Below are 27,500 nucleotides of genomic sequence, written 5' to 3'. Positions count from 1 at the left end.
TTCTTCTTCCTCTTCGTCTCTTCCAGACCGTGAGGATCAGTCCATCCTGTGCACGTGAGTGAGACGCCTCAGCACACACAGCCTCAGCATCAGTGCAGATAATACACAATACAATACTGACCGTGTGTGTGTGTGTGTGTGTGTGTGTGTTTATTCAGGGGTGAGTCCGGCGCTGGGAAAACAGAGAACACCAAAAAGGTCATTCAGTATCTGGCCCATGTGGCTTCTTCTCACAAGACCAAGAAAGACCAGGTTAGATGTCTGTCTCTCCCTCCATCTTGTTCTCCCTCTCTCTCTCTCTCTCTCTCTCTCTCTCTGTCTCTCTCTCCCTCCATCTTGCTCTCCCTCTCTCTCTCTCTCTCTCTATCTATCTATCTATCTATCTATCTCTCATTCTCACTCTCTCCCTCCCCCCCTCTCTCTTTCTCTCTCTCTCTCTCTCTCTCTCTCTCTCTCTGTGTCTCTCTCTCTCCTCATATTTCCTTCTATCACTGTTTCTCTCTGTCCCTCTTTATAGTTCTTTTCATTCTTTCATCTTTCGATCTAACCACTGGTCAATTCAGCTCTCTCTCTCTCTCTTTGTACCTGTCTTTCTGTTTGTCTTTCTGTATCATCTTTATAGTGTGTGTGTGTGTGTGTGTGTGTGTGAACTTTTGTTTAAATGGGTTCAGTATGTCACACTAGATGAGCAGTAATGATGGTGGACGTGGCTCATTAGCACTGTGTGTGTGTGTGTGTGTGTGGAAGCATCATTTATTTCAGTGGGACATGTTCCAGAAGCACTAAATGAAGTGTTTGTGGTGAAATTAGTGCGAGAGCTGGTGCTAATCTGTTGAGTCACTACGTTAAAAAACACACACACACACAGCTGCACAGTGCTGAATAAATTTTAATCTTAAAAAATAATTAAAATCAATCTTAAATTCATCCAAAATATAAACGCTGCTCTTCTCTCAGCGTTCCTGAGTCTTCAGGTTTTCCTAGATTTCCGCCAACATTCCCACGGTCCTTCACTCAGAGAGCTGGAGTGTAGACCACTGAGATGCCTGGGAGAGTGGGCGGAGTCTGAGGTAAACTGGGGGTTCTGATTGGTTAGAGGGCTTCAGGAACATGTCCTATGTGAAGATGTTTATCATCAGAAGATCCACAATCCTTCATTCATTCATTCAGGACCTGCTTCTTTTCAATACCTCGGAGAGGTGTGTGTGTGTGTCTGTGTGTGTGTGTGTCTGTGTGTGTGTGTGTCTGTGTGTGTGTCTGTGTGTGTGTGTCTGTGTGTGTGTAATTGAGTTTGAGTTTTGTTATTTTTTTTCTTTCCATCAACAGAGCAGCTCGGTCCTGTCACATGTGAGTTACCCCCATTCTCTTCACCCCTCTCTCTCTCTCTCTCTCTCTCCCTCTCCATATGTCTGTCTGTCTCTCGGCTGATGTGCTCTGTGTAGCTGGTCTCGCGTCCCGGGTGCCGACGCGTAAAGCTAAGACGCCATTCAGACAGACGAGAGCTAGGGTTATTGACAGAAACTCAGGGTGCCAAAACTTATGAGAAGATCCCCTCCTGGCTTTCATTTCGGAGATGTTGACCTTCTCACTAACTCCATCACCAGTCCTGCTGCTCACACACTGTTCACGCTAAAATGTTCCGGTCTTACTCCAGTTTACTAATAAACCACGCTAACTTCACCCAGCACACACTCTCTCTCTCTCCTGTCTCTCTCACTCACACACACACACACACAATAACAAGGACACACCTGTGAAGAACCGGTGGAGAACCTGTGTCATCTGCTGAACCAGTCAGTGGCTCTGTGAACAGGGGTGGGTGGGGTGGATATAAAACACACTGTGTGTGTGTGTGGAGCTGCTGGAGGAAAATAAGCAGGTGGTGGTGTGATGAAGCGGAGACACGGACACCACGGTGATGCTGTTTATTCTCCCTGATGAACTACATCATACTTTTTTTATCCATTTCTAGTTACAGTTTAATGTTCAGAAATCCTGCAGGAAATAAGACAAAAAACAAACAGAGAAAAATCCAGTCTGTCTGAATGGCCTCCATTTTCATCAGTGTTGTCAGTGTGTGGGTTCGGGTTCAGCTGCTGTGTGCACAAGAGCTTGAGAGTGTGTGCGAGCCGGTGTGTTTGTGCGTGAAAGCTTGTGTGTGTGTGAGAGCTTTGAGTGTGTATACGAGCGAGAGCTTGTTTGTGTGCTAGAGAGCTTGTGTGTGTGTGTGTGTGTGTGTGTGTGTGTGTGTGTGCGCGTGCTCAAACGGAACCGAGCAGAGAACACATCAAGTCCGTGTGTGTGATTGGACACTGGATCTGGTTCATGTTCTTCTCAGTGGAGATCAGCTTCATGAAGCCGGAGTGATCACCGTCTGATTTGTGTGAACATGAACTTGATCAGATTACTGAGTCACGTGTAAATGCAGAGTTTAGAGTATTTTGCCAGACGTCAGAGGAGAGCGAGATGAAGAGTGTGTAGTAGAGTAATGTGTTTGGGACTCGGATCAGAACCACAGTGTGATCTGATCTCGGATCAGTTCGCTCGTCCAGCTGTGCATGAGGTCCTGGGTTTCTCTGAGGTGATGGGTTTTTCCTTGTGTTTGGGTTTTTCTCTGGGATCTGCGCTGTGTGTGTGTGAGAGAGCTGCAGTGTGTGTGTGTGTGTGTGTGTGTGTGTGTGTGTGTGTGTGTGTGAGCTGCAGTGTGTGTATTTGTGCTTTCTCTATGCTACCTCTAGCCGATCGGTGAGATGCTAAGCGATGGTGAGTTCTGCAGATTCCTCCAGCACTCTGCTCTGTGTGTGTCGGGTTTTGGGGATGTTGGTGTTGATCAGTGCTTTATATCGTCACCATGCTGAGTGTGTGTGTGTGTGTGTGTGTGTCTGTGTGTGTGTGTGTACTCTAGGGTGAGCTGGAGAAGCAGCTCCTGCAGGCTAACCCCATCCTTGAGGCCTTCGGAAATGCCAAAACGGTCAAGAACGACAACTCCTCGCGATTCGTAAGCGATCCTCGCCGTCACCTGCTTAGCGCCAACATGGAAGCGTTTCTGCTTCGATCTTAAAAATCCTCGTTTTCTTTTTCCAACAGGGAAAATTCATCCGGATCAACTTTGACGTTAACGGTTACATCGTCGGCGCCAACATCGAGACCTGTATCCTTTCACAGCTTTTTTATTTATTTATTTATTCACGTAACCTCTAATCCAATGGAAATCATTAGTGATCAGAGCTCTTCATATCCAGGCGTGATGATGTAAAGTGGGTGTGGCTAATCATGGGCGGGGCTTCTTCTATCGCACGGCATAACTTGTCTATCGTGTAAACTCGACTGAAGGACCGAACTGGTTTATTTCTGCTCGAGTGCCAGAGCCGGTGCTGCCCTGAGCGGTCAGTCAAACCGGCTCTCATTTAAATATTTGGCCACACCCACTCACACAGTTTAAAAAATAATATCCTGCTGAAGCTAGGATGGTTTCAGGATGGTTGCTGTGAAACAGATGGCCATGTTTCAGCTCAGACCTGCCCCCTAGTGGCCATTGCTGTGAGCGTGAGGATGTGAAGGATGCTGTCACATCCACAGCTCTGCAGCGTTCTTCTGCCCATCACACCGTTCCTTAACCAGCGCTCTCTCAGACCTGCTGGAGAAATCCCGCGCCATCCGCCAGGCCAGAGAGGAGAGAACCTTCCACGTCTTCTACTACATGCTGACCGGAGCTGGAGACAAACTGCGCAGTGAGTTTCCTTCAGATCACTGAAGCTGCTGTGAAACACATCTGACCAACTTTAACCACGCTGATGTATATTTATACACACACAGTGTTCTGTAATGTTAATATAAGGCAATCAGACAAACCTGAACTGTTTATGTAGAGGCTGAAAAGTCCACTCGGGTATCTCACACACACACACTCACTTATGTTCCGTGTGTGCTTACTAAGATGATGTGTGTTGTGTAGATGAACTGTGTCTGGAGGGCTACAGCAAGTATCGCTTCCTCTCTAATGGAAACGTGACCATCCCTGGACAGCAGGACAAAGACATGTTCGTTGAAACCTTGGAGGCCATGCGCATCATGGGCATCCCTGAGGACGAGCAGATCGGTGAGACACACAGACACACACACACAGACCGTTGAGCTGCCTTTAAAGGTCCTGATTATAGACTTGAGCACAACAAATAGTCATATAAAATATTTACTAATGAAATAAAAGAACAAGAGAAAAGCTATAACTCAGGCTAGAAAGTGCATGTTCTGTCCATACTAATGTGTGTGTGTGTGTGTGTTGCAGGTCTGCTGCGTGTCGTCTCCTCTGTCCTGCAGCTGGGGAACATCAGCTTTAAGAAGGAGCGTCACTCGGACCAAGCCTCCATGCCTGATGACACAGGTGTGGGCGTGGCCTAATATTCATATGACTCTGACTTCTGTGAAGCGCAGTTAATGCAGTTACCTGAGATTAGCCCCGCCCATATTTTTGCACCTTACTAAATCCCTCCTCCTTCTTTTTCTTTCCTCCAGCGGCTCAGAAGGTGTCCCACCTGATGGGCATGAACGTGACGGACTTCACCCGCGCCATCCTGAGCCCCCGCATCAAGGTGGGCCGGGACTACGTGCAGAAGGCGCAGACGCAGGAGCAGGCGGAGTTCGCCGTTGAGGCTCTGGCCAAAGCCACGTACGAGAGGATGTTCCGCTGGCTGGTCATGCGCATCAACAAAGCTCTGGACAAGACCAAGCGCCAGGGAGCGTCCTTCATCGGCATCCTGGACATCGCCGGTTTTGAGATCTTCGAGGTACGCTGGCAAAGTGGTTTTGTTTGCTTGTTTGTTGGTTGGTGGGGGTTTTTTTTTTCTTTTTTTTTAGTGCTTTGTAGTTTAAGTGTGTGAGTGTTGTGTGTGTCTGTGTGTGAGAGCATCACAGGTTTTATAACGAGTCGTATGAGTGTTTAATAACGAGTCGTGTGAGTGTTTAATAACGAGTCGTGTGAGTGTTTAATAACGAGTCGTGTGAGTGTTTAATAACGAGTCGTGTGAGTGTGTTATAACGAGTCGTGTGAGTGTGTTATAACGAGTCGTGTGAGTGTGTTATAACGAGTCGTGTGAGTGTGTTATAACGAGTCGTGTGAGTGTGTTATAACGAGTCGTGTGAGTGTGTTATAACGAGTCGTGTGAGTGTTTAATAACGAGTCGTGTGAGTGTTTAATAACGAGTCGTGTGAGTGTTTAATAACGAGTCGTCTGAGTGTTTAATAACGAGTCGTCTGAGTGTTTTATAATGAGTTCTTGTCTTTTCAGCTGAACTCCTTCGAGCAGCTGTGCATCAACTACACCAACGAGAAACTGCAGCAGCTCTTCAACCACACCATGTTCATCCTGGAGCAGGAGGAGTACCAGCGCGAGGGCATCGAGTGGAGCTTCATCGACTTCGGCCTCGACCTGCAGCCCTGCATCGACCTCATCGAGAAACCTGTGAGTCTCACTCTCAACCCCCTCAACCCTGCACCCTCAACCCTGCACCCTGAACCCCCTCAACCCTGCACCCTGAACCATCAACACTGAACCTGCACCCTCAACCCTGCACCCTGAACCCCCTCAACCCTGCACCCTGAACCATCAACACTGAACCTGCACCCTCAACCCTGCACCCTGAACCCCCTCAACCCTGCACCCTGAACCCCCTCAACCCTGCACCCTGAACCCCCTCAACCCTGCACCCTGAACCATCAACACTGAACCCCCTCAACCCTGCACCCTCAAACCTGAACCCTCATCCCTCAACCGTGTCCCCGTGTGTGTGTCCCCGTGTGTGTGTCCCCGTGTGTGTGTCCCCGTGTGTGTGTCCCCGTGTGTGTGTCCCCGTGTGTCCGTGTCCCCGTGTGTCCGTGTCCCCGTGTGTCCGTGTGTCCGTGTGTGTGTGTCCGTGTCCCCGTGTGTGTGTGTCCGTGTCCCCGTGTGTGTGTGTCCGTGTCCCCGTGTGTGTGTGTCCGTGTCCCCGTGTGTGTGTGTCCATGTCCCCGTGTGTGTGTCTGTTCTTTACTTTATACTTTACTTTAACTAATAATTTATAATTTTATAATTTTTTTCCCTCCTCTGTTTCTATACTTCTGTAAAGCTGCTTTGAGACAGTGTCCAGTGTTCGAAGCTCTATATAAATGAACTGAATTGACCTGTCCTGCAGGCGAGTCCTCCGGGGATCCTGGCCCTGCTGGATGAGGAGTGCTGGTTCCCCAAAGCCACAGACAAGAGCTTTGTGGAGAAGGTTCTGCAGGAGCAGGGCACACACCCCAAATTCTTCAAACCCAAGAAACTGAAGGACGAAGCTGATTTCTGCATCATCCACTACGCTGGAAAGGTAAAGACACGTCAGGGGCAGGAGACGTCACAGCAGAGCCGCTTCCCTGTAAACAAACAAACAAACAAAAACAAACACGTGTCTTCCTCAGGTGGACTACAAAGCTGACGAGTGGCTGATGAAGAACATGGACCCTCTGAACGATAACGTGGCCTCGCTGCTCAACCAGTCCACTGATAAGTTTGTGTCCGAGCTGTGGAAGGACGGTGAGTGGACAAGTCTTTAAAGCGCAGCCAGACTGAAGAACTATTTTTTTGGGGCGGAGTTTCTAAAAACTCTGCAGGTTTATTTTGCTTCCCTGTGGGATTCTTGTAGCAGGAGGACCTCCGCTGCTTCTGCTTTCATTTCCCGTGCTGACTTTTTTTTTTTTTTTCTCACTCTCTCTCTGCCATTCCTCTGTTCCTGTCCCTTGTTCTTTCTCACTTCTCTCTGTATCCGTCCTTCTGTTCATCCTCCTCTCCTCTCTCGTTTGGTCTCCTTTGGGTTTTCTCTCGTTTCTTCCGTCCTTTTCCGTGGCGTCGGCTCTCAGAGGTGCCGAGTTGTCAGAGAGCTTATTTTTATCAGCGTTTTCCTTTCCTCCATTCTGAGTCAGGTGACATCTTTCTGTTTACTTTCTGTTGTTTTGTTTTGTTTTTTTTATTACTGCTCTTCTTCCTCTTCATGTCTTAATCCTGCTGGATACGGAGGTATTTCCTGTCAGTAAATAGAAATAAACAAATTATCAGCACATCAACTCGAGCCGTTTTCCGTTCAGATCCGAGACCTGTGTGTATTAATGTGTGATCTGCTCGTCACGTACAGAGAAGAACTTCTTCAAGCATCGTCTGATCTCTTGGGTGAAGACCAATCAGCAATCAGAAGACCAATTGATTAACGTTAATTAACATGAATTAACGTTTTATTACACATTTCGCTTTCATCGCCGCGTCGCAGTTGTGTCTCTCTGAAATGCAAAATACAAATACGATTGGTGCAGTAACATTGACAGGAGATACCCTCTGTGTGTGTGTGTGTGTGTGTGAGAGAGACTGTTCCTCAGCCTGCGCTCATCTCTCTTCCTCTCTCCCTCTCTGTGTAATAGCGTGGTTGGGGCTCCCCTGCTCTTGGTCTTGGGTACTGCAGAAATGGGTATATAAACTGCATGGGTTTGCTTCTGTTTACACACACACACACACACACACACATGTACGTACATGTACACAACCACACTTGAATCATAGTGTTCTGGGTTTATATTCACACACACACGGGCATGATATTCACACACTGAGGATTGCATGAGTTAATTATACACTTCTCAACACCTCGTCTCGGTAAATAGAGTTAATTTTATCGCTGGTGTTTTGTTATCTGGAGACTCAGACCACATGCTCCATGTCCGGCTCTCAACATCGATAATAATAAATCTGTGCATCATGTGACTCGATTTAAGGATACGATATTAAGGGTCCTGTGGTTTTTCCTTGCCAGGTTTATCTCCGTCTTTAGTGACTTGCTAAGCGCTAGTCCAGCTGGATTGCATAGTGACACACACTCTTCAGTTCCGCAGTCACTCGTTCACACTGTGGTTTAGCTTCAAAGGACAAGAACAAATAAATCTGGGAGGAAATTCCTTCAAGAGCTGAAGGGAGTGCGATTAATAAAAACTCCTCATACAGCCTGACATCAGGAAGGATAACATCAGAAAAACATTTTCAACTCTGTGAATGAATGCAATCCATAGTGAACACACACACACACACTGCATGGTTTTGACACTGCTTCATATAGTGTTACATGACTACACATAAATCATTATATTATTGAGAATTTTATTCACACACACACTGCACTGAATTGGGTCCATTTTCCCCTTGTGTGTGTTTTCTCTTCACTTCACTGGCATTGTGTGATTGATTTTATTTATTTTTATATATTTTGATTCCCCGGTGTTATCTCCCTCCTCGCACTCGTCCTCATCTCACCGTGTGGTTGTGTGCTTTATCACCACTCGCCATTTTGTTGTTGTTGTTGTTGTTGTTTATGAGCACCACAGGATTGTGGGTAAACATGTTCTGCTCGTGGCTTCATCCGTATCGAAGCTGCGTCCTTGACGTAGTGTTTCTGTTCTCATCTCTCTCTCTTTCTGTCTGTCTGTGTCTCTCTCTCTCTCTCTCTCTCTCTCTCTTTCTCCCCCCTCAGTGGACCGGATCGTGGGCCTGGATAAGGTGGCGGGAATGTCGGAGATGCCTGGAGCATTTAAGACCCGTAAGGGAATGTTCAGGACGGTGGGTCAGCTCTATAAGGAGCAGCTGTCCAAGCTGATGGCCACGCTGAGGAACACTAACCCCAACTTCGTCCGGTGCATCATCCCAAACCACGAGAAGAAGGTACCGGAGGCAGCAGGCCCCACCCACATGGCACATGATTGGATAGATAGTGTTAACTATTCAATTTTGATACTCACCATGACCTCCACCATGAATTAATGGGTTTATTTTTCTCTCTCTCTCTCTCTCTCTCTCTCTCTCTCTCTCTGTCGCTCTCTCGGTCAGGCGGGTAAACTGGACCCTCACCTGGTTCTGGACCAGCTCAGGTGTAACGGTGTGTTGGAGGGGATCCGTATCTGCAGACAGGGCTTCCCTAACCGCATCGTCTTCCAGGAGTTCAGACAGAGGTGTGTACCCTGGAAACGCCTCTGTGTTTCTCACCTGCAGTTCACACACATCGTCTCGAGTCATGAGCTTTCTGCTTTCTGCCCCATAGGTACGAGATCCTCACCCCCAACGCCATCCCCAAGGGCTTCATGGACGGCAAACAGGCCTGTGTGCTGATGGTAAGAGTTTACTCACTGACCTCAGGTCAGCTGTTAGACCACTTCTTCTAACAGTTCCATAACATAATGGAGTCTATCTGTACCTAATTAGCTCTGGAGAGCAAAACACTCCTTCATCTAAACACCTCCTCAGTCCAAATCAACTAATGACTGAAAGTCGAGGCTGCATAGAACAGCGGGGCGGAGCACAATGAAGTGGGTGGGGCTTATGATGGAAGAGAAATTTTTAGTTTTAGCTGCTGTTTGTGTTCTAAATAATTCAAATGATGCAATCAGTGACGAATTATACAGCAAACCAGTGTCTAGCATTTTGGTCTTGTTGTATTCCCATGTGTTCATCTTATTATAGTAGACAGGCTGTTCCAATATTTATGGTAAGCTTGCACTGTGTTAATTATACACGCTCCCCCCCCCCCCCTTTGTCAGATCAAAGCTCTGGAGCTGGACCCGAACCTGTACCGAATCGGACAGAGCAAGGTGTTCTTCCGTGCCGGAGTCCTGGCTCACCTGGAGGAGGAGCGTGATATGAAGATCACTGACGTCATCATCAGCTTCCAGGCCTGGTGCCGTGGCTACGTCGCCCGAAAGTGAGTGCCGAGACGTGTCAGGTGAATAGAAATGAATAAATCGGCTCCTGGTGCATAACTAACTGTGTGTGTGTGTGTTCTGCCGTCAGGGCGTTTGCTAAGAGGCAGCAGCAGCTGACAGCCATGAGAGTGATCCAGAGGAACTGTGCTGCTTACCTGAAGCTCAGGAACTGGCAGTGGTGGAGACTCTTCACTAAGGTAAAACCTTGTGGTGTTCTGATTATAATGTACTGTGTGTACGTACGTGTGTGTGTGTGTGTGTGGTTATAGTTGTGAGTGTGTGTGTTTCTGTTTCTGTAACCTGCTCTCCTTTGTGCTGCAGGTGAAGCCTCTGCTCCAGGTGAGCCGCCAGGAGGAGGAGATGCAGGCCAAAGACGAGGAGCTGAACAAAGTCCGCGAGAAACAGGTGCAGGCTGAGAAAATGCTGGAGGAGATGGAGGTCAAACACCAGCAGGTAACACACACACACACACACACACACACACTGCTGATGTTCTCACACTGTTGCATCACTCTGGATGATGGTTTTTTCTCTCTCTCTGTGTGTGTGGTTCCTGTGCTCAGCTGAACGCGGAGAAGATGGCTCTACAGGAGCAGCTGCAGGCTGAGATGGACCTCTGCGCCGAAGCGGATGAGATGAGGAACCGGCTGGTGGCCAAGAAGCAGGAGCTGGAGGAGATCCTGCATGACCTGGAGGCTCGAGTTGAGGAGGAGGAGGAGAGAGCCAGTCACCTTCAGGCAGAGAAGAAGAAGATGCAGCAGAACATCACGGTACGGCATCTCGGCCCTTATCCCTATACCTGGTACCAAACCTCATGGTGTACGAGATCTGAGAAAGTTCACGAGTTAGTTCCTGTTGTCCTGTAGGATCTGGAGCAGCAGCTGGACGAGGAGGAGGCGGCTCGGCAGAAGCTGCAGTTGGAGCGCGTCACCATGGAGGCCAAGCTGAAGAAGATCGAGGAGGACGTCATGGTGCTGGACGACCAGAACAACAAGCTAAACAAGGTAAGATCTTTCTGTTCCGAACGATTAGACCCTGATTTAGTTCCTACACCATCTTCATGGGGCTGCGCTATTGCAGGAAAATAATCAACCCTGATGATTTTTTTATTTAATGAAACGCTGTTGCTATAGAAACGATGACGCGTTAGAAGTTTCTGCCGCACTCCTGTCAAAAACTAATCAACAGCTCCTGACCAATCAGAATCGCTCGGTGAGGTGCGAGCTTCTAAACCTATGCTGGTTTTACAGGAGAAGAAGCTGTTGGAGGAGAGGATCAGCGAGTTCACCACCAACCTGGCCGAGGAGGAGGAGAAGTCCAAGAGCCTGCAGAAGCTGAAGAACAAACACGAGGCCATGATCACAGACCTGGAGGGTACGAGCCTTATAGCCGACATGAATTATTATTATTATTATTTTTAATAGTCCAGGGTTCTTCATGAGGAAAATACACACAGGATCAGCAGGATTTGACATTTTTATCACTTTAAGCATAAAGTCTCATAAATTCTTATCTGTAATAAGGAAGAAACGTGAATAATGAATAAGCATTCCTTCTGTTTACATTTTATTCATACTGTCAGGTCAGCTGCTTAATAACAGCCGATACGCACTTATATAAAACATTTATTTTTATTAACTCGTACTCAGGGGTTTAGTTTTCACGGAATTTAATAGTAAATGAAATGTGTGTGTGTGTGTTAGATCGTCTACGCCGGGAGGAGAAAATGAGGCAGGAGCTGGAGAAGAACCGCAGGAAGTTGGAGGGCGACTCCACCGAGCTTCACGATCAGATCGCTGAACTCCAGGCCCAGATCGCCGAGCTCCGAGCTCAGCTCGCCAAGAAGGAGGAGGAGCTTCAGGACGCTCTGGCCAGGTCCGAGCTGAAACCGCTCATTCACCATGATCTCATCTGCACTGTTAAGAAAAAGGCAGCATGTTTACATTTCCATGCTTGTTGTCACAGTAGTAAAGCTTCACTTCACTGATGTACACGGACCTCCAGCTTCCTCTAACTGAACAGACTTGATGATCAAGTTCTCATTTTTCATAGTTACCTGAAATAACATGACACGTTTTATCGTCATTTTCTCTCCGCAGGATCGAGGAAGAGGCGGCGCAGAAGAACCTGGCCCAGAAGAAGATCCGTGAGCTGGAGGCACAGCTGAGCGAGCTGCAGGAAGACCTGGAGCTGGAACGAGCTGCCCGCACCAAGGCCGAGAAACACCGCCGTGACCTGGGAGAGGAGCTGGAGGCCCTGAAGACAGAGCTGGAGGACACACTGGACACCACTGCTGCTCAGGAGGCACTCAGGTACTGCTACAGAGCCACAATGGCTGACCAATGGAAGTAGAATTACAGCCCAGGTATTGGGATGACCTCCACCATGAATTAATGGGTTTATTTTAAAACCTCCCATGTAAGCTTGTTTAATGGTATCGGATCCAAAATGGCCGACAGTCTGGGATCTGGAATTATATTCAGTGGCTGTCCAGTTTGTAGCAGTGGATGCAGTGTTTAACAGCTCCAGCAGTGGATGTGAACTTAGAAACACCATTACTTGTGTGTGTGTGTCAGGACGAAGCGTGAGACAGAGGTGGCACAGCTGAAGAAGAATCTGGAGGAGGAAGCTAAGAACCACGAGCAGATTGTGGTAGAATTGAGACAGAAACATGGCCAGGCTTTCGATGAGCTCAATGAGCAGCTGGAGCAGGCCAAGAGGGTAACACACACACACACACACACACTTTACTTTGGATGTATATGAGGGCAACTGCATCATTACTACATATTAAATTCTCATATGCAGTTATTGTCTATATCCAGTAAGTTCCTTTCACATACACAGTGATTATTCCTAACTCGTGTGTGTGTGTGTGTGTGTGTGTGTGTGTGTAGAACAAGGCATCAGTGGACAAGGTGAAGCAGACCCTGGAGTCGGAGCGTAACGAGCTGCAGATCGAGCTGCAGGGGCTGATGCAGGGTAAGACCGAGTCGGAGCACCGCAGGAAGAAGGCTGAGGCTCAGGTGCAGGAGCTGCAGATCAAACATGCTGAGAGCGAGAAGCAGAAAGCAGAGCTGATGGAGAAAGTCTCCAAGCTGCAGGTACACACACACACACACACACACACACACACCTTGTCCTGTTAAAGTTCAGTCTGGTCATGTTTGATGGTGTTTGGTGTTTTGTGTAGGCGGAGCTCGATAACGTCAGCAGCGTGTTGAGTGAAGTGGAGGGAAAATCTATCAAAGCAGTCAAAGACTGCTCAGCTGTGGAGTCCCAACTGCAGGATGTCCAGGTATGAATACATCTCACACCTCACCTGTCCACACCACTGTCCAAACCTCACCTGTCCACCACTCACACCTCCCCTGTCCACACCACTGTCCACACCTCACCTGTCTACCACCCACACCTCCCCTGTCCACACCACTGTCCACACCTCACCTGTCTACCACCCACACCTCACCTGTCTACCACCCACACCTCAAATGTCCACCACCCACACCTCCCCTGTCCACACCTCACCTGTCCACCACCCACACCTCACCTGTCCACCACCCACACCTCCCCTGTCCACACCACTGCCCACACCTCACCTGTCTACCACTCACACCTCCCCTGTCCACACCTCACCTGTCCACCACCCACACCTCCCCTGTCCACACCTCACCTGTCCACCACCCACACCTCCCCTGTCCACACCACTGTCCACACCTCACCTGTCTACCACTCACACCTCCCCTGTCCACACCTCACCTGTCCACACCTCACCAGTTCACTGCTTACACCCCACCTGTCCATACCTCACCACTCTCCTCTCCTACACACACACACACACACACACACCTTACCTGTCCACCACTGTAACTGTTCGTGTTCGTGTGTATGTAGGAGCTGCTCCAGGAGGAGACTCGTCAGAAACTGTCTGCCAGCACACGGATGAGGCAGCTGGAGGAGGAACATAACAACCTGAGGGAACAGCTGGAGGAAGAGGAGGAGGCCAAGAGGAACATGGAGAAACAGTTGATCACAACTCAGGCCCAGGTACAGACACACACATGGTTCATTTTAAGACTATATTCAAATCCTACTCCCCTCAACTCTGCTCACTAATGTTCACCCTTACCTTCTCTGCCTCCAGCTGGCTGATATGAGGAAGAAGATGGAGCAGGAGGTGTGTTCTCTGGAGAGTGCAGAGGAGGTGAAGAAGCGCCTGCAGCGCGACCTGGAGGCCGTCACTCAGCGCATGGATGAGAGGAACCTGGCCTACGACAAATTGGACAAGACCAAGACCCGTCTGCAGCAGGAGCTGGATGACCTGGTGGTGGACCAGGACCATCTGAGGCAGATCGTCTCCAACCTGGAGAAGAAGCAGAAGAAGTTTGACCAGGTGAGTCGGAATTCTCCATTTTTTGATGCATTTTCTCAGAGATGAAGAGCGAGACAGAGTGAGAGAACAGTGGAGAAAGATGTATGAGGGAGAAAGACTGCAGCAAGAGGAAGAGAGAAAGATGGAGAGAGGGAGAAAGATGCAGGGAGGGCAAAAGGCTGCAGGAAAAGGAATGAGAGAGAGATGGAGAAAGATGAAGAAATAGATGCAAATGAATGGAGTGAGAGCAAGATGGAAATATAAAAAAAAAAGGAGAGAAAGAAAGAAGATTCACATTCTGATGCTTTATTTTAATGTGTGTGTGTGTGTGTGTGTGTGTGTGTGTGTGTAGATGTTGGCGGAGGAGAAGGCTATCTCTGCTCGCTATGCTGAGGAGCGTGACCGGGCTGAAGCCGAGGCTCGGGAGAAGGAGACGCGCGCCCTGGCTCTGACCCGTGAGCTCGAGACCCTGTCAGACCTGAAGACTGAACTGGAGCGAGCCAACAAGGCTCTCAGGACCGAGATGGAGGACCTCGTCTCCTCCAAGGACGACGTCGGCAAGAGCGTAAGATGCAGACGATGCTCTCTCTCTTATTTCTGACTTGGTAACTTGATAATCACAGAGGTTCCGCCTCCCTTGCCCCTCCCCTCCCCCACTCTCAGGTGCACGAGCTGGAGAAGTCGAAGCGTGGCATGGAGCAGCAGCTGGAGGAGATGCGCACACAGCTGGAGGAGCTGGAGGACGAGCTGCAGGCCACCGAGGACGCCAAGCTGAGACTGGAGGTCAACATGCAGGCCATGAAGGCTCAGTACGAGAGAGACCTGGCTGGCCGAGACGAGATGGGAGAGGAGAAGAAGAGGCAGCTCGTCAAACAGGTACACACCCGGCATCTGATGTGGAGGAGGGGGGTGTTTGTGGGGCATTGTGGGTAGAGGAAGGAGATGAGGGTTGTGTTTAGTGGATTGTTGGTAATGTCCTTTCTGCTGTTAGGTGAGAGAGATGGAGATGGAGCTGGAAGACGAGAGGAAGCAGCGCTCGGTTGCCGTGGCTGCGCGTAAGAAGATGGAGCTGGACCTGAAGGAGCTGGAGGCCGCCATCGACCAGGCCAACAAGAACCGAGACGAGGCCCTCAAACAGCTCAAGAAGCTTCAGGTAGGCAACATCGAGTCAACCTCGGAGATCAGAGATCACAGATTATACAGACACCGCTATTAAACTGTGTGTGTGTGTGTGTGTGTGTGTGTGTGTGTGTGTGTAGGCTCAGATGAAGGATGTGCTGCGGGAGCTGGATGAGATGCGTCTCTCCAGAGAGGAGATTCTGGCGCAGAGCAAAGAGAACGAGAAGAAGGTCAAGAGCATGGAGGCAGACATGATCCAAATGCAGGAGGTATGCAAACACACACAAACACAAACATATATACACACACGCACAAATACACATTCTCACTGTGTGTGTTTGTGTGTGTGTGTGTGTGTGTGTAGGAGCTGGCTGCAGCAGAGCGGGCAAAGAGACAGGCTCAGCAGGAGAGAGACGAGCTGCAGGATGAGATCAACAACCAGAACAGCAAGAAGTAAGTGTACACACACACACACACTGATGTGTTCAATAGATTTTAAACAGGAGTGGAAATGTTTTGTTGAACAATATAATATCTTGTACACATGATGAGGGTCTGAGTGTGTGAAGTGTGCCTTGATATCCATCTCTCTCTCCCTCTCTCTCCCCCTCCCTTTGTCCCAGCGCTCTGACGGTGGAGGAGAAGAGACGTCTGGAGGCTCGCATCGCTCAGCTGGAGGAGGAGCTGGAGGAGGAACAGAACAGCATCGAGCTGGTCAACGATCGCCTCAAGAGAGCCATGCTGCAGGTGAGCCACCGTTTCTCATCTTCTCACTGTTTCTCATCTTCTCACCAGTTCTCAGCTTCTCACTGTTTTTCATCATTTCTCAGCTTCCCACCATCTCTGTGTGTTTACCACTAGAGAACCTGGTGGCCTTCTTGGAATGTTGAGGCTTGAGTTATCCTTAGTTTGATCCATTAGTTCTCTATAAACTCCATTCATCTCAGTAGCTGATGCGCGCTCTCTCTCTCTCTCTCTCTCTCTCTCTCTCTCTCAGTCGGACCAGATGAACGTGGAACTGACGGCCGAGCGCAGCACTGCCCAGCGCCTGGAGGGGGCTCGCTCACAGATGGAGCGCCAGAACAAGGAGATGAAGCTGAAGCTGACGGAGCTGGAAGGAGCAGTGAAGAGCAAATACAAGTCCTCCATCACCGCCCTGGAGGCCAAAATCGCACAGCTCGAAGAACAGCTGGACATTGAGACCAGGTCTGGTCACAGGACCAAGCATTGTTTTGAGCATTTTAATTTTTCTTCTTTATACTTTAGAATTAACGTGTGTGTGTGCGTGTGTGTTTAGAGAGAGGCAGGCAGCCACCAAACTGGTGCGTCGTTCAGAGAAGAAGCTGAAGGAAGTCATCCTGCAAGTGGATGATGAGAGACGTAACGCTGACCAGTACAAAGACCAGGTCAGACCCTGTACATCACACACACACACACACACACACACACATGAAATGAATATTAAAATGGACCGGCTCTCACGAGCACTGTTTCCTGTTCTGGGTGTGTGGTGCTGCAGATGGAGAAGCTGAACAGCCGTATGAAGCAGCTGAAGAGGCAGCTGGAGGAGGCCGAGGAGGAGGCACAGAGAGCCAACGCCAACCGCAGGAAGCTGCAGAGAGAGCTGGAGGACGCCACCGAGTCGGCTGACGCCATGAACCGCGAGGTCTCCTCACTGAAGAGCAAGCTGAGGTAACGCTTCGTCCCAAAGCTCGCTCACTTCCACCCTGACATCCCCAACACTACATGACCCACACAGGACGTCTCCATGCCACTCCACTGCGCTGTTGAGTTCTGGGTTCTGATTGGTCAGAAGGTGTTGAGTCAGTAAGCGCAGATCAAACCTGCAAATCACCGCGTTAGACCATCAGACATTCCACATGACCGTACAGGACATGGAAGGAGTCTCCAGTGTCAGAGCTTCCTGAAGTCTTCAGGACAGAGAGGTTCAAGCTATTTGAGGTTTCTGCATAACAGTGAGGAGAGAGAGGGAGGGAGAGAAGGGAGGCTGGAGAGGGAGAGAGAAGGGAGGCTGGAGAGGGAGAGAGAAGGGAGGCTGGAGAGGGAGAGAGAAGGGAGGCTGGAGAGGGAGAGAGAAGGGAGGCTGGAGAGGGAGAGAGAAGGGAGGCTGGAGAGGGAGAGAGAAGGGAGGCTGGAGAGGGAGAGAGAAGGGAGGCTGGAGAGGGAGAGAGAAGGGAGGCTGGAGAGGGAGAGAGAAGGGAGGCTGGAGAGGGAGAGAGAAGGGAGGCTGGAGAGGGAGAGAGAAGGGAGGCTGGAGAGGGAGAGAGAAGGGAGGCTGGAGAGGGAGAGAGAAGGGAGGCTGGAGAGGGAGAGAGAAGGGAGGCTGGAGAGGGAGAGAGAAGGGAGGCTGGAGAGGGAGAGAGAAGGGAGGCTGGAGAGAGAGAGAGAGAGGGAGGCTGGAGAGGGAGAGAAGGGAGGCTGGAGAGAGAGAGAGAGGGAGGCTGGAGAGAGAGAGAGGGAGGCTGGAGAGCGAGAGAGAGAGAGAGGGAGGCTAGAGAGAGAGAGAGAGAGAGAGGGAGGCTAGAGAGAGAGAGAGAGAGAGAGAGGGAGGCTAGAGAGAGAGAGAGAGAGAGGGAGGCTAGAGAGAGAGAGAGAGAGAGGGAGGGAGGCTGGAGAGAGAGAGGGAGGGAGGCTGGAGAGAGAGAGGGAGGGAGGCTGGAGAGAGAGAGGGAGGGAGGCTGGAGAGAGAGAGGGAGGGAGGCTGGAGAGGGAGAGAGAAAGAAAGAGAGGGAGGCTGGAGAGGGAAAGAGAGAGAGAGGGAGGCTGGAGAGGGAGAGAGAAAAAGAGAGAGGGAGGCTGGAGAGGGAGAGAGAAAGAGAGAGAGAGAGGGAGGCTGGAGAGGGAGAGAGAAAGAGAGAGAGAGAGGGAGGCTGGAGAGGGAGAGAGAAGGGAGGCTGGAGAGGGAGAGAGAAGGGAGGCTGGAGAGGGAGAGAGAAGGGAGGCTGGAGAGGGAGAGAGAAGGGAGGCTGGAGAGAGAGAGAGGGAGGCTGGAGAGAGAGAGAGGGAGGCTGGAGAGCGAGAGAGAGAGAGAGGGAGGCTAGAGAGAGAGAGAGGGAGGCTAGAGAGAGAGAGGGAGGCTAGAGAGAGAGAGAGGGAGGCTAGAGAGAGAGAGGGAGGCTGGAGAGAGGGAGGGAGGGAGGCTGGAGAGGGAGAGAGAAAGAAAGAGAGGGAGGCTAGAGAGAGAGAGGGAAAGAAAGAGAGGGAAAGAGAGAGAGAGGGAGGCTGGAGAGGGAAAGAGAGAGAGAGGGAGGCTGGAGAGGGAGAGAGAAAAAGAGAGAGGGAGGCTGGAGAGGGAGAGAGAAAGAGAGAGAGAGAGGGAGGCTGGAGAGGGAGAAAGAGAGAGAGGGAGAGAGAGAGGGAGGCTGGAGAGAGAGAGAGAGGGAGGGAGGCTGGAGAGGGAGGCTAGAGAGAGAGGGAGGCTGGAGAGGGAGAGAGAAAGAGAGAGGGAGGCTGGAGAGGGAGAGAGAAAGAGAGAGGGAGGCTGGAGAGGGAGAGAGAAAGAGAGAGGGAGGCTGGAGAGGGAGAGAGAAAGAGAGAGGGAGGCTGGAGAGGGAGAGAGAAAGAGAGAGAGGGAGGCTGGAGAAAGAGAGAGGGAGGCTGGAGAGGGAGAGAGAAAGAGAGAGGGAGGCTGGAGAGGGAGAGAGAAAGAGAGAGGGAGGCTGGAGAGAGAGAGCGAGAGGGAGGCTGGAGAGAGAGAGGGAGGCTGGAGAGGGAGAGAGAAAGAGAGAGAGGGAGGCTAGAGAGAGAGAAAGAGAGAGAGGGAGGCTGGAGAGGGAGAGAGAAAGAGAGAGAGAGGGAGGCTAGAGAGAGAGAGAGAGGGAGGCTAGAGAGAGAAAGAGAGAGAGAGGGAGGCTAGAGAGAGAGAGAGGGAGGCTAGAGAGAGAGAGAGAGGGAGGCTGGAGAGGGAGAGAGAAAGAGAGAGAGGGAGGCTGGAGAGGGAGAGAGAAAGAGAGAGAGGGAGGCTGGAGAGGGAGAGAGAAAGAGCGAGGGAGCGAGAGGGAGGCTGGAGAGAGAGAGCGAGAGAGCGAGAGGGAGGCTGGAGAGAGAGAGAGAGAGAGAGAGAGAGGGAGGGAGGCTGGAGAGGGAGAGAGAAAGAGAGAGAGGGAGGCTGGAGAGGGAGAGAGAAAGAGAGAGAGGGAGGCTGGAGAGGGAGAGAGAAAGAGAGAGAGGGAGGCTGGAGAGGGAGAGAGAAAGAGAGAGAGGGAGGCTGGAGAGGGAGAGAGAAAGAGAGAGGGAGGCTGGAGAGGGAGAGAGAAAGAGCGAGAGGGAGGCTGGAGAGGGAGAGAGAAAGAGCGAGAGGGAGGCTGGAGAGGGAGAGAGAAAGAGCGAGAGGGAGGCTGGAGAGAGAGAGAGAGAGAGAGGGAGGCTGGAGAGAGAGAGAGAAAGAGAGAGAGGGAGGCTGGAGAGGGAGAGAGGAGGAGAGAGAGAGAGAGAGAGAGGTGAAGGAACTGGCACTAACTTGTTCCACATATGATAAAACTAATTTCAGGGCCAGAAAATTTCAACAAAAGCCTGAAAAGAAGAAACCAGAGTTATTGTGAATATCAGTTTATAATAGAGTTTTGTAAGCTGTCCTGCAGAAGAACGATGATTACTGCAGGTCTGGTATCATTGTTTATTAGGGATGAATAAATATATATTTTCCTTTTTAAAAGAAATAAGTGCTATACAACTCAGATTAATTCTATCTGTAGATTTTTAAAAAATTACAGACCGCCGCTTTAAAGTTAACTGATGGAATTAGCCCAGGGATTTAGTCCAGTCCTGTTTTGCAGTCTTTCTGTGTGTGGTGAACTCAGTGTGTGTGTGTGTGTGTGTGTGTGTGTGTGTGTGTGTGGTTGCAGACGTGGGGATATTCCCGCTTTCACCATGCGCCGTATCGTCAGCCGCGCAGGCGTCGAAAGCGACGAAGAGCCTGAAGCCAAGACCGAGACTCCTGAACCCAAACCGGAGTGAACAAACACACACACCACACACACTCACACACACGTAATAGACCACTGTCTACTGAAATTTGATTTAATTTTAGTGCCATACACACACACACACACACAATATCTCTCTGACAATCAATACTCCAGTCCACAGTCACTCACCCGAGGACCAAATGATCTCTTTTTGTTGTTGTTGTTTTTTGTTGGCGTGTATTCACCGGGATTCTGAAGACGGGGACGATATTTTTGTAAGGATCTGTTCCTCCTCTTCTCCTTCTCCTCCTCCCCCCTAGGCTTGCGTCTCCATCTATTTTTCTAACCGAAATCACGGGAGTGAAGTTTTTTTGGTTTTTTGTTTTTTTTTTTCCGCACAAGCAAAGTGACAAATAAAAAAAACAATGTAGGAAGGGGACCAAAATAAATAAATAAAAATAAATAAATAAAACGAAAGAGAGGAAGAAAAAAAAACAGACCTAGTCGAGCTTCTCTATAGAAATGTATTTTATTCTTCAAGTTTTTATAACGGTGTAAGGATGAAAAATATACGACTCGTTTATGATAACTGCTGCACCTCTCTCTCTCTTTCTTTCTCTCCCCCCCTCTCTCTCTCTCTCTCTCTCTTTCTCCCCCCCCCTCTCTCTCCCTCTCTCTCTCTCTCTTTTTCTCTCGCCTAGATGGTGTATATCTTCCATGTAACTCATGCTTTAACTCGAACGAGCACAGAGAATAATAGAGATGTGCACTGTAATAAACACACCACGAGCGGCAATAAGAACACACACACGCACTCTCTCTCTCTCTCACTCACACACACACACACACACACACACGTCTCTGCACTGAGTGATATAACGACTTATATTACAAGTAAATGAACACCACTGAAGGAACAAGGCAGAGGAGCAACACACACACACACGCTCGTAGATAAGCCACTGTGCACTATAAGCCTTAAAGTCACGCACTCGGACCTTTTCCTCTCAGCTGATCTGTGTGTGATGTCCGAGGTGAGTGCAGGTGAAGCTGGGTGGAGGGCAGGTTTATTCTTTCTCGGCACACTGTATTCGCTCCCCGAGCACTCGCTACGTTTTGTTTTTGTTTTTGTTTTTGTTTATTCCGGTGTGTGTAAACCCGTAAGGTTTCTGCTTGGTGTAAGCCACGTGCCCGGCTTCAGCTTGCTCGCTCACACTGCTGGGAAGTGAGAGGAATTTATTATTACTGTCATTGACCTATAGCTATAACGAGGCTCTCGCTCTTCACGTTTAAGGAAATGATTTAATAAATAAATAAATAAATAAAAATAAAAATATTCTCTCTCTCTCTCTTTTTTTTTTTTTTGTATTTCTTTTCCTGCAACTCTTTAATGAGACTCGAGTTGTAAACTTGTTGGTATTATTGCAAATAAACTGATAAAAGGCTTACAGTGGACCGGGTTCGAGTTTTTATTCTAAAGAGTGTGGTTTGGTTCTGACCCTTAATAATGAAACTGGACCTCAGTCTCAGTGATGGCTAGACCACTGGATCAGAGGTCTGCAGTGGTCAGTGTCTATCAAATGGAATATTGTGAGTTACAAAATGTATAAAAGGAAAAACTGTGTGTTAGTGTGTGTGTGTTACAGTATGTAGGGTGTGGGTGTGTGTGTTACAGTATGTAGGGTGTGGGTGTGTTACAGTATGTAGGGTGTGGGTGTGTTACAGTATGTAGGGTGTGGGTGTGTGTGTGTTACAGTATGTAGGGGGTGTGGGTGTGTGTGTGTTACAGTATGTAGGGGGTGTGGGTGTGTGTTACAGTATGTAGGGTGTGGGGGTGTGTGTGTTACAGTATGTAGGGTGGGGGTGTGTGTGTTACAGTATGTAGTGGGTGTGTGTGTGTTACAGTATGTAGGGTGTGTGTGGGTGTGTTACAGTATGTAGGGTGTGTGGGTGTGTTACAGTATGTAGGGTGTGTGTGTTACAGTATGTAGGGTGTGTGGGTGTGTTACAGTATGTAGGGTGTGTGTGTTACAGTATGTAGGGTGTGGGTGTGTGTGTTACAGTATGTAGGGTGTGGGTGTGTGTTACAGTATGTAGGGTGTGGGTGTGTGTGTGTTACAGTATGTAGGGTGTGGGTGTGTGTTACAGTATGTAGGGTGTGTGTGTGTGTTACAGTATGTAGGGTGTGGGTGTGTGTGTTACAGTATGTAGGGTGTGGGTGTGTGTTACAGTATGTAGGGTGTGGGTGTGTTACAGTATGTAGGGTGTGGGTGTGTGTGTGTTACAGTATGTAGGGGGTGTGGGTGTGTGTTACAGTATGTAGGGTGTGGGGGTGTGTGTGTTACAGTATGTAGGGTGTGGGGGTGTGTTACAGTATGTAAGGTGTGGGGGTGTGTTACAGTATGTAAGGTGTGGGGGTGTGTGTTACAGTATGTAGGGTGTGTGGGTGTTACAGTATGTAGTGGGTGTGTGTGTGTTACAGTATGTAGTGGGTGTGTGTGTGTTACAGTATGTAGGGGGTGTGGGTGTGTTACAGTATGTAGTGGGGGTGTGTGTGTTACAGTATGTAGTGGGTGTGTGTGTGTTACAGTATGTAGGGGGTGTGGGTGTGTGTTACAGTATGTAGGGTGGGGGTGTGTGTGTTACAGTATGTAGTGGGTGTGTGTGTGTTACAGTATGTAGTGGGTGTGTGTGTGTTACAGTATGTAGTGGGGGTGTGTGTGTTACAGTATGTAGGGTGTGGGTGTGTGTTACAGTATGTAGGGTGTGGGTGTGTGTGTGTTACAGTATGTAGGGGGTGTGGGTGTGTGTTACAGTATGTAGGGTGTGGGTGTGTGTGTATTACAATATGTAGGGTGTGGGTGTGTGTGTGTTACAGTATGTAGGGTGTGGGTGTGTTACAGTATGTAGGGTGTGTGGGTGTGTGTTACAGTATGTAGGGTGTGGGTGTGTGTGTGTTACAGTATGTAGGGTGTGGGTGTGTGTGTTACAGTATGTAGGGTGTGGGTGTGTGTGTGTTACAGTATGTAGGGGGTGTGTGTGTGTGTTACAGTATGTAGGGGGGGTGTTACAGTATGTAGGGTGGGGGTGGGGTGTTACAGTATGTAGGGTGGGGGTGTGTGTGTGTTACAGTATGTAGGGTGGGGGTGTGTGTGTTACAGTATGTAGGGTGGGGGTGTGTGTGTGTTACAGTATGTAGGGGTGGGGTGTGTGTTACAGTATGTAGGGGGTGTTACAGTATGTAGGGTGGGTGTGTGTGTGTTACAGTATGTAGGGGGTGTGTGTGTGTGTTACAGTATGTAGGGTGGGTGTGTGTGTGTTACAGTATGTAGGGTGGGTGTGTGTGTGTTACAGTATGTAGGGTGGGGGTGTGTGTGTGTTACAGTATGTAGGGTGGGTGTGTGTGTGTTACAGTATGTAGGGTGGGGGTGTGTGTGTTACAGTATGTAGGGTGGGTGTGTGTGTGTTACAGTATGTAGGGGGTGTGTGTGTGTGTTACAGTATGTAGGGTGGGGGTGTGTGTGTTACAGTATGTAGGGTGGGGGTGTGTGTGTTACAGTATGTAGGGTGGGGGTGTGTGTGTGTTACAGTATGTAGGGTGGGGGTGTGTGTGTTACAGTATGTAGGGGGTGTGTGTGTGTGTTACAGTATGTAGGGTGGGGGTGTGTGTGTTAGAGTATGTGGGGGGGGGGTGTGTGTGTTACAGTATGTAGGGTGGGGGTGTGTGTGTGTTACAGTATGTAGGGTGGGTGTGTGTGTGTTACAGTATGTAGGGTGGGGGTGTGTGTGTGTTACAGTATGTAGGGTGGGTGAGTGTGTGTTACAGTATGAAGGTTGGGGGTGTGTGTGTTACAGTATGTAGGGGGGGGCGTGTGTGTGTTACAGTATGTAGGGGGTGTGTGTGTGTGTTACAGTATGTAGGGTGTGGGTGTGTGTGTGTTACAGTATGTAGGGTGTGGGTGTGTGTGTGTTACAGTATGTAGGGTGTGGGTGTGTGGTACAGTATGGAGGGTGTGTGTGTGTTACAGTATGTAGGGTGGGGGTGGGGGTGTGTGTGTGTTACAGTATGTAGGGTGGGGGTGTGTGTGTTACAGTATGTAGGGTGGGGGTGTGTGTGTGTTACAGTATGTAGGGGGTGTGTGTGTGTGTTACAGTATGTAGGGGGGGGGTGTTACAGTATGTAGGGTGGGTGTGTGTGTGTTACAGTATGTAGGGGGTGTGTGTGTGTTACAGTTTGTGGGGTGGGTGTGTGTGTGTTACAGTATGTAGGGTGGGGGTGTGTGTGTGTTACAGTATGTAGGGTGGGTGTGTGTGTGTTACAGTATGTAGGGTGGGGGTGTGTGTGTTACAGTATGTAGTGGGTGTGTGTGTGTTACAGTATGTAGGGTGGGGGTGTGTGTGTACAGTATGTAGGGTGGGGGTGTGTGTGTTACAGTATGTAGGGTGGGGGTGTGTGTGTTACAGTATGTAGGGTGGGGGTGTGTGTGTTACAGTATGTAGGGTGGGGGTGTGTGTGTTACAGTATGTAGTGGGTGTGTGTGTGTTACAGTATGTAGGGTGGGGGTGTGTGTGTTACAGTATGTAGGGTGGGGGTGTGTGTGTTACAGTATGTAGTGGGTGTGTGTGTGTTACAGTATGGAGGGGGGGGGGTTACAGTATGTAGGGGGGGCGTGTGTGTGTTACAGTATGTAGGGGGGGCGTGTGTGTGTTACAGTATGTAGGGTGTGTGTGTGTGTGTTACAGTATGTAGGGGGGGGTGTTACAGTATGTAGGGTGGGGGTGTGTGTGTTACAGTATGTAGGGTGGGGGTGTGTGTGTTACAGTATGTAGGGGGGGCGTGTGTGTGTGAGAGTATGTAGGGTGTGTGTGTGGGTGTTACAGTATGTAGGGTGTGTGTGGGGGTGTTACAGTATGTAGGGTGGGGGTGTGTGTGTTACAGTATGTAGGGTGGGGGTGTGTGTGTTACAGTATGTAGGGTGGGGGTGTGTGTGTTACAGTATGTAGGGTGTGTGTGTGTAGGGTGTTTGATATTAGCCACTACTTCTTAAAACTTGTTGAAAACTGCTTTATAACATTTTATAAACACTGACTTAGTCTAAGCACTAGATATGAACATATTTTACCTTTTAAATCTGGAAAAAAAATTGAAATATAAATGAATCTAAATGTAGAAACACTTCCACTTTTACACACTAGGTGTCGCTGCAGTAAAAAAAAAAAAGATTCACTCGATTTATTTTCTGTCGTGAGAAAAACGTAGAGAAAATATTATCAGTGTTATCAGCCTGTATTTATCATGGTACAGAGTTTTGGTGAGGAAAAAGAGAAATAAATGAAATTAAATACAGCACATTACACTAAGACTGGATTTATATAAAAGTTGTACTGACTACTCTGTCTCGCGCGCTGCGCGTGTGTGCGCGCGCGCGCTCGAATAACTTCATTTGTAAGGAATAAAGCAAGTGAACCACAAAAAAGGTCTTGGATGATAGACAAAAGTATTTTTTCACATTATTATTATTAGTAGTAGTAGCAAAACAAATGACTTTTTGCTCTATTTGTCCACCAAAGAAAGAAAGAAAAGCGCGAGCCCTCGCCAAGCTCAGTTATTTTAAGCTCATTTGCATATCTCCTTCTTAGAGCCAATCAAACGCGGCGTACAGAGGGCCGACCCTCCATGCCTCCTCTTTCTCTTCTTGCTCCGCCCCCCTCCTCCGTTTATAAGGCGCGGTAGGAGACGCAGAATCATCTTAAACCGGAAGCAGACCTGCTTAATGCTGTGACTCGCGTGCAGACCAGGAACTTCCCAGGAGCAGCTCATCTTCCTCATCCTCATCCTCCTGAAGCTCCTCACCTCGTCCTTCAGGTAAGCCTGAGCACACTCCAGCTCTCAGCATGATGATGGAGCGATCTTCTTGCATGACTTTTCCTTCCATTTCAACCAGTTCAGATGTTTCTTCAGAGCAGCTCACATGTCCCAGTACAGATCCTCCAGGACCAGTCAGTCCTCCCAGTTACACTCAACAGATATATGCTCGAATTTCCCTCTCATGTTTTCAGCGTTACTGCAGTAACGTGCTTCATTAAGTGTTATTAATAAATTTATAATAATTATATAATTAAAAATAGTAATATATATTATAATAGTTAATAATAATAGTAAAAAAAAAATACAAATATTAATAATTATAATCGGAACACCTTGCACTAAGGAATGCTGTATTATTTGGAATATTTTAGTATGTGCAGATGTCTAGTATGTGTTAGAATTAATTTTTCATTTGTTTGTTTACCCATCTAATTACATTTATATATAAATAATTTTTTTTTATTATTTATATTTTTGTTCCAACTGCTCATACAGTGTTTATCTCCTAACCTAGAATATTTAATATTAAAAATAAATAAATAAATTTGATTATAATAACTTGACTATAAAAATAATGACTATAATATTTAAAAAAAAAAAATAATAATTAAAAATCATGTTAATAATATCATCATATTTCAAAATCCCAGGTCTGATCCATCCTCTGATCTTCTCCTCCAGTCTGTGTGGGGAGAGAAATCTCTCCTCATTCCCCGGATTTTATTTTTTTCCCCCCTAAATCTCCATAATAAGAAGCGCTCCTTTTCTTGTTATTTTTATATAATTTGATCTTCATGACAGAAATCACGCAGTGTTTATTAGAAAAATATCACACACACTCGCTCAGGAGTGGTGACATGATGAAGGAGCTCCAGCTCACTGATTGGTTAATGAGAGGCTGTGTGTGTGTGTGTTTAATTCACCAGCGCTCCTCAGCTCACCACTTTATGTTGTTTGCTTTACTCAGGAAGAGCAGAAAAGCCTCAGGAGACACTTCAGCTGAGTTCACGTCTCCTCCGCCATCATGGAGTTTTCTCTGGTAAGTGTACGGCTTTATTCTTTATCACAACAACAACAATAACAACAACAACAATGAGATGATGATGAACACGTCTACATGCAGGCCAAAACACTTGTGTACACACACACACACACACACACACAGACTCATGTCTATTTAAGGCACTTGCTGTGTGTCCTGCAGTACGCTCCACACACACACACACACACACACACACACACACACACACACACACACACAGAGCCAACGGGTCACTCACTGTTGTGACGGCCTTACCGTTAGCCATGTGACCGTGTGAGTATCTGTGTGTGTGTGTAGAGGATGTTGTGATTGTAGTGTGTGCTTGTTTGGTCTCTAAAGTGCGTCACTCTTTGCTCAAGCCAGAGAGTACACACTCAGCTAAACGGGACGTGTGCACACACACACGTACACATACATACGTAC

At 48.6% G+C, this 27,500-nt stretch overlaps 2 protein-coding genes across 6 annotated transcripts in view; both read left to right on the top strand.

Annotated features, from left to right (window-relative positions):
- Positions 1 to 20,661, top strand: part of LOC131362716 (myosin-9-like) — a 55,413-nt gene extending 34,752 nt beyond the window's left edge. For 3 of the 4 annotated variants that reach the window (XM_058404925.1, XM_058404928.1, XM_058404927.1), the window contains 38 exons: positions 27 to 54; positions 159 to 252; positions 1,327 to 1,347; positions 2,906 to 2,998; positions 3,088 to 3,151; positions 3,633 to 3,731; positions 3,956 to 4,099; positions 4,289 to 4,384; positions 4,516 to 4,787; positions 5,288 to 5,461; positions 6,171 to 6,344; positions 6,436 to 6,550; positions 8,526 to 8,713; positions 8,879 to 9,000; positions 9,090 to 9,159; positions 9,586 to 9,746; positions 9,836 to 9,944; positions 10,069 to 10,200; positions 10,311 to 10,517; positions 10,614 to 10,751; positions 10,998 to 11,121; positions 11,451 to 11,622; positions 11,847 to 12,059; positions 12,324 to 12,468; positions 12,645 to 12,851; positions 12,941 to 13,045; positions 13,642 to 13,794; positions 13,892 to 14,140; positions 14,472 to 14,684; positions 14,783 to 14,995; positions 15,111 to 15,272; positions 15,379 to 15,507; positions 15,603 to 15,691; positions 15,862 to 15,985; positions 16,236 to 16,444; positions 16,536 to 16,644; positions 16,758 to 16,930; positions 20,104 to 20,661. In XM_058404925.1, coding sequence (XP_058260908.1) covers positions 27 to 54; positions 159 to 252; positions 1,327 to 1,347; positions 2,906 to 2,998; positions 3,088 to 3,151; positions 3,633 to 3,731; positions 3,956 to 4,099; positions 4,289 to 4,384; positions 4,516 to 4,787; positions 5,288 to 5,461; positions 6,171 to 6,344; positions 6,436 to 6,550; positions 8,526 to 8,713; positions 8,879 to 9,000; positions 9,090 to 9,159; positions 9,586 to 9,746; positions 9,836 to 9,944; positions 10,069 to 10,200; positions 10,311 to 10,517; positions 10,614 to 10,751; positions 10,998 to 11,121; positions 11,451 to 11,622; positions 11,847 to 12,059; positions 12,324 to 12,468; positions 12,645 to 12,851; positions 12,941 to 13,045; positions 13,642 to 13,794; positions 13,892 to 14,140; positions 14,472 to 14,684; positions 14,783 to 14,995; positions 15,111 to 15,272; positions 15,379 to 15,507; positions 15,603 to 15,691; positions 15,862 to 15,985; positions 16,236 to 16,444; positions 16,536 to 16,644; positions 16,758 to 16,930; positions 20,104 to 20,215 — 5,402 coding nt within the window. In that variant the 3' untranslated portion in view covers positions 20,216 to 20,661. The remainder of the gene's footprint in view (positions 1 to 26; positions 55 to 158; positions 253 to 1,326; positions 1,348 to 2,905; positions 2,999 to 3,087; positions 3,152 to 3,632; positions 3,732 to 3,955; positions 4,100 to 4,288; positions 4,385 to 4,515; positions 4,788 to 5,287; positions 5,462 to 6,170; positions 6,345 to 6,435; positions 6,551 to 8,525; positions 8,714 to 8,878; positions 9,001 to 9,089; positions 9,160 to 9,585; positions 9,747 to 9,835; positions 9,945 to 10,068; positions 10,201 to 10,310; positions 10,518 to 10,613; positions 10,752 to 10,997; positions 11,122 to 11,450; positions 11,623 to 11,846; positions 12,060 to 12,323; positions 12,469 to 12,644; positions 12,852 to 12,940; positions 13,046 to 13,641; positions 13,795 to 13,891; positions 14,141 to 14,471; positions 14,685 to 14,782; positions 14,996 to 15,110; positions 15,273 to 15,378; positions 15,508 to 15,602; positions 15,692 to 15,861; positions 15,986 to 16,235; positions 16,445 to 16,535; positions 16,645 to 16,757; positions 16,931 to 20,103) is intronic. The other variant, XM_058404926.1, reaches the window with a different exon arrangement.
- Positions 20,662 to 25,638: 4,977 nt separating this feature from the next.
- Positions 25,639 to 27,500, top strand: part of slc25a38a (solute carrier family 25 member 38a) — a 10,205-nt gene continuing 8,343 nt past the window's right edge. Inside the window, exons 1-2 of one of the 2 annotated variants that reach the window (XM_058404952.1) lie at positions 25,639 to 26,032; positions 27,003 to 27,074. In XM_058404952.1, coding sequence (XP_058260935.1) covers positions 27,060 to 27,074 — 15 coding nt within the window. In that variant the 5' untranslated portion in view covers positions 25,639 to 26,032; positions 27,003 to 27,059. The remainder of the gene's footprint in view (positions 26,033 to 27,002; positions 27,075 to 27,500) is intronic. The other variant, XM_058404951.1, reaches the window with a different exon arrangement.

The sequence above is a fragment of the Hemibagrus wyckioides genome, linkage group LG12 (genome assembly GCF_019097595.1).
Source record: "Hemibagrus wyckioides isolate EC202008001 linkage group LG12, SWU_Hwy_1.0, whole genome shotgun sequence".
In the NCBI taxonomy this organism is placed as follows: domain Eukaryota; kingdom Metazoa; phylum Chordata; class Actinopteri; order Siluriformes; family Bagridae; genus Hemibagrus; species Hemibagrus wyckioides.
Note: the sequence above shows the minus strand (reverse complement) of the source record. Positions and strands in the feature narration are given on the sequence as shown.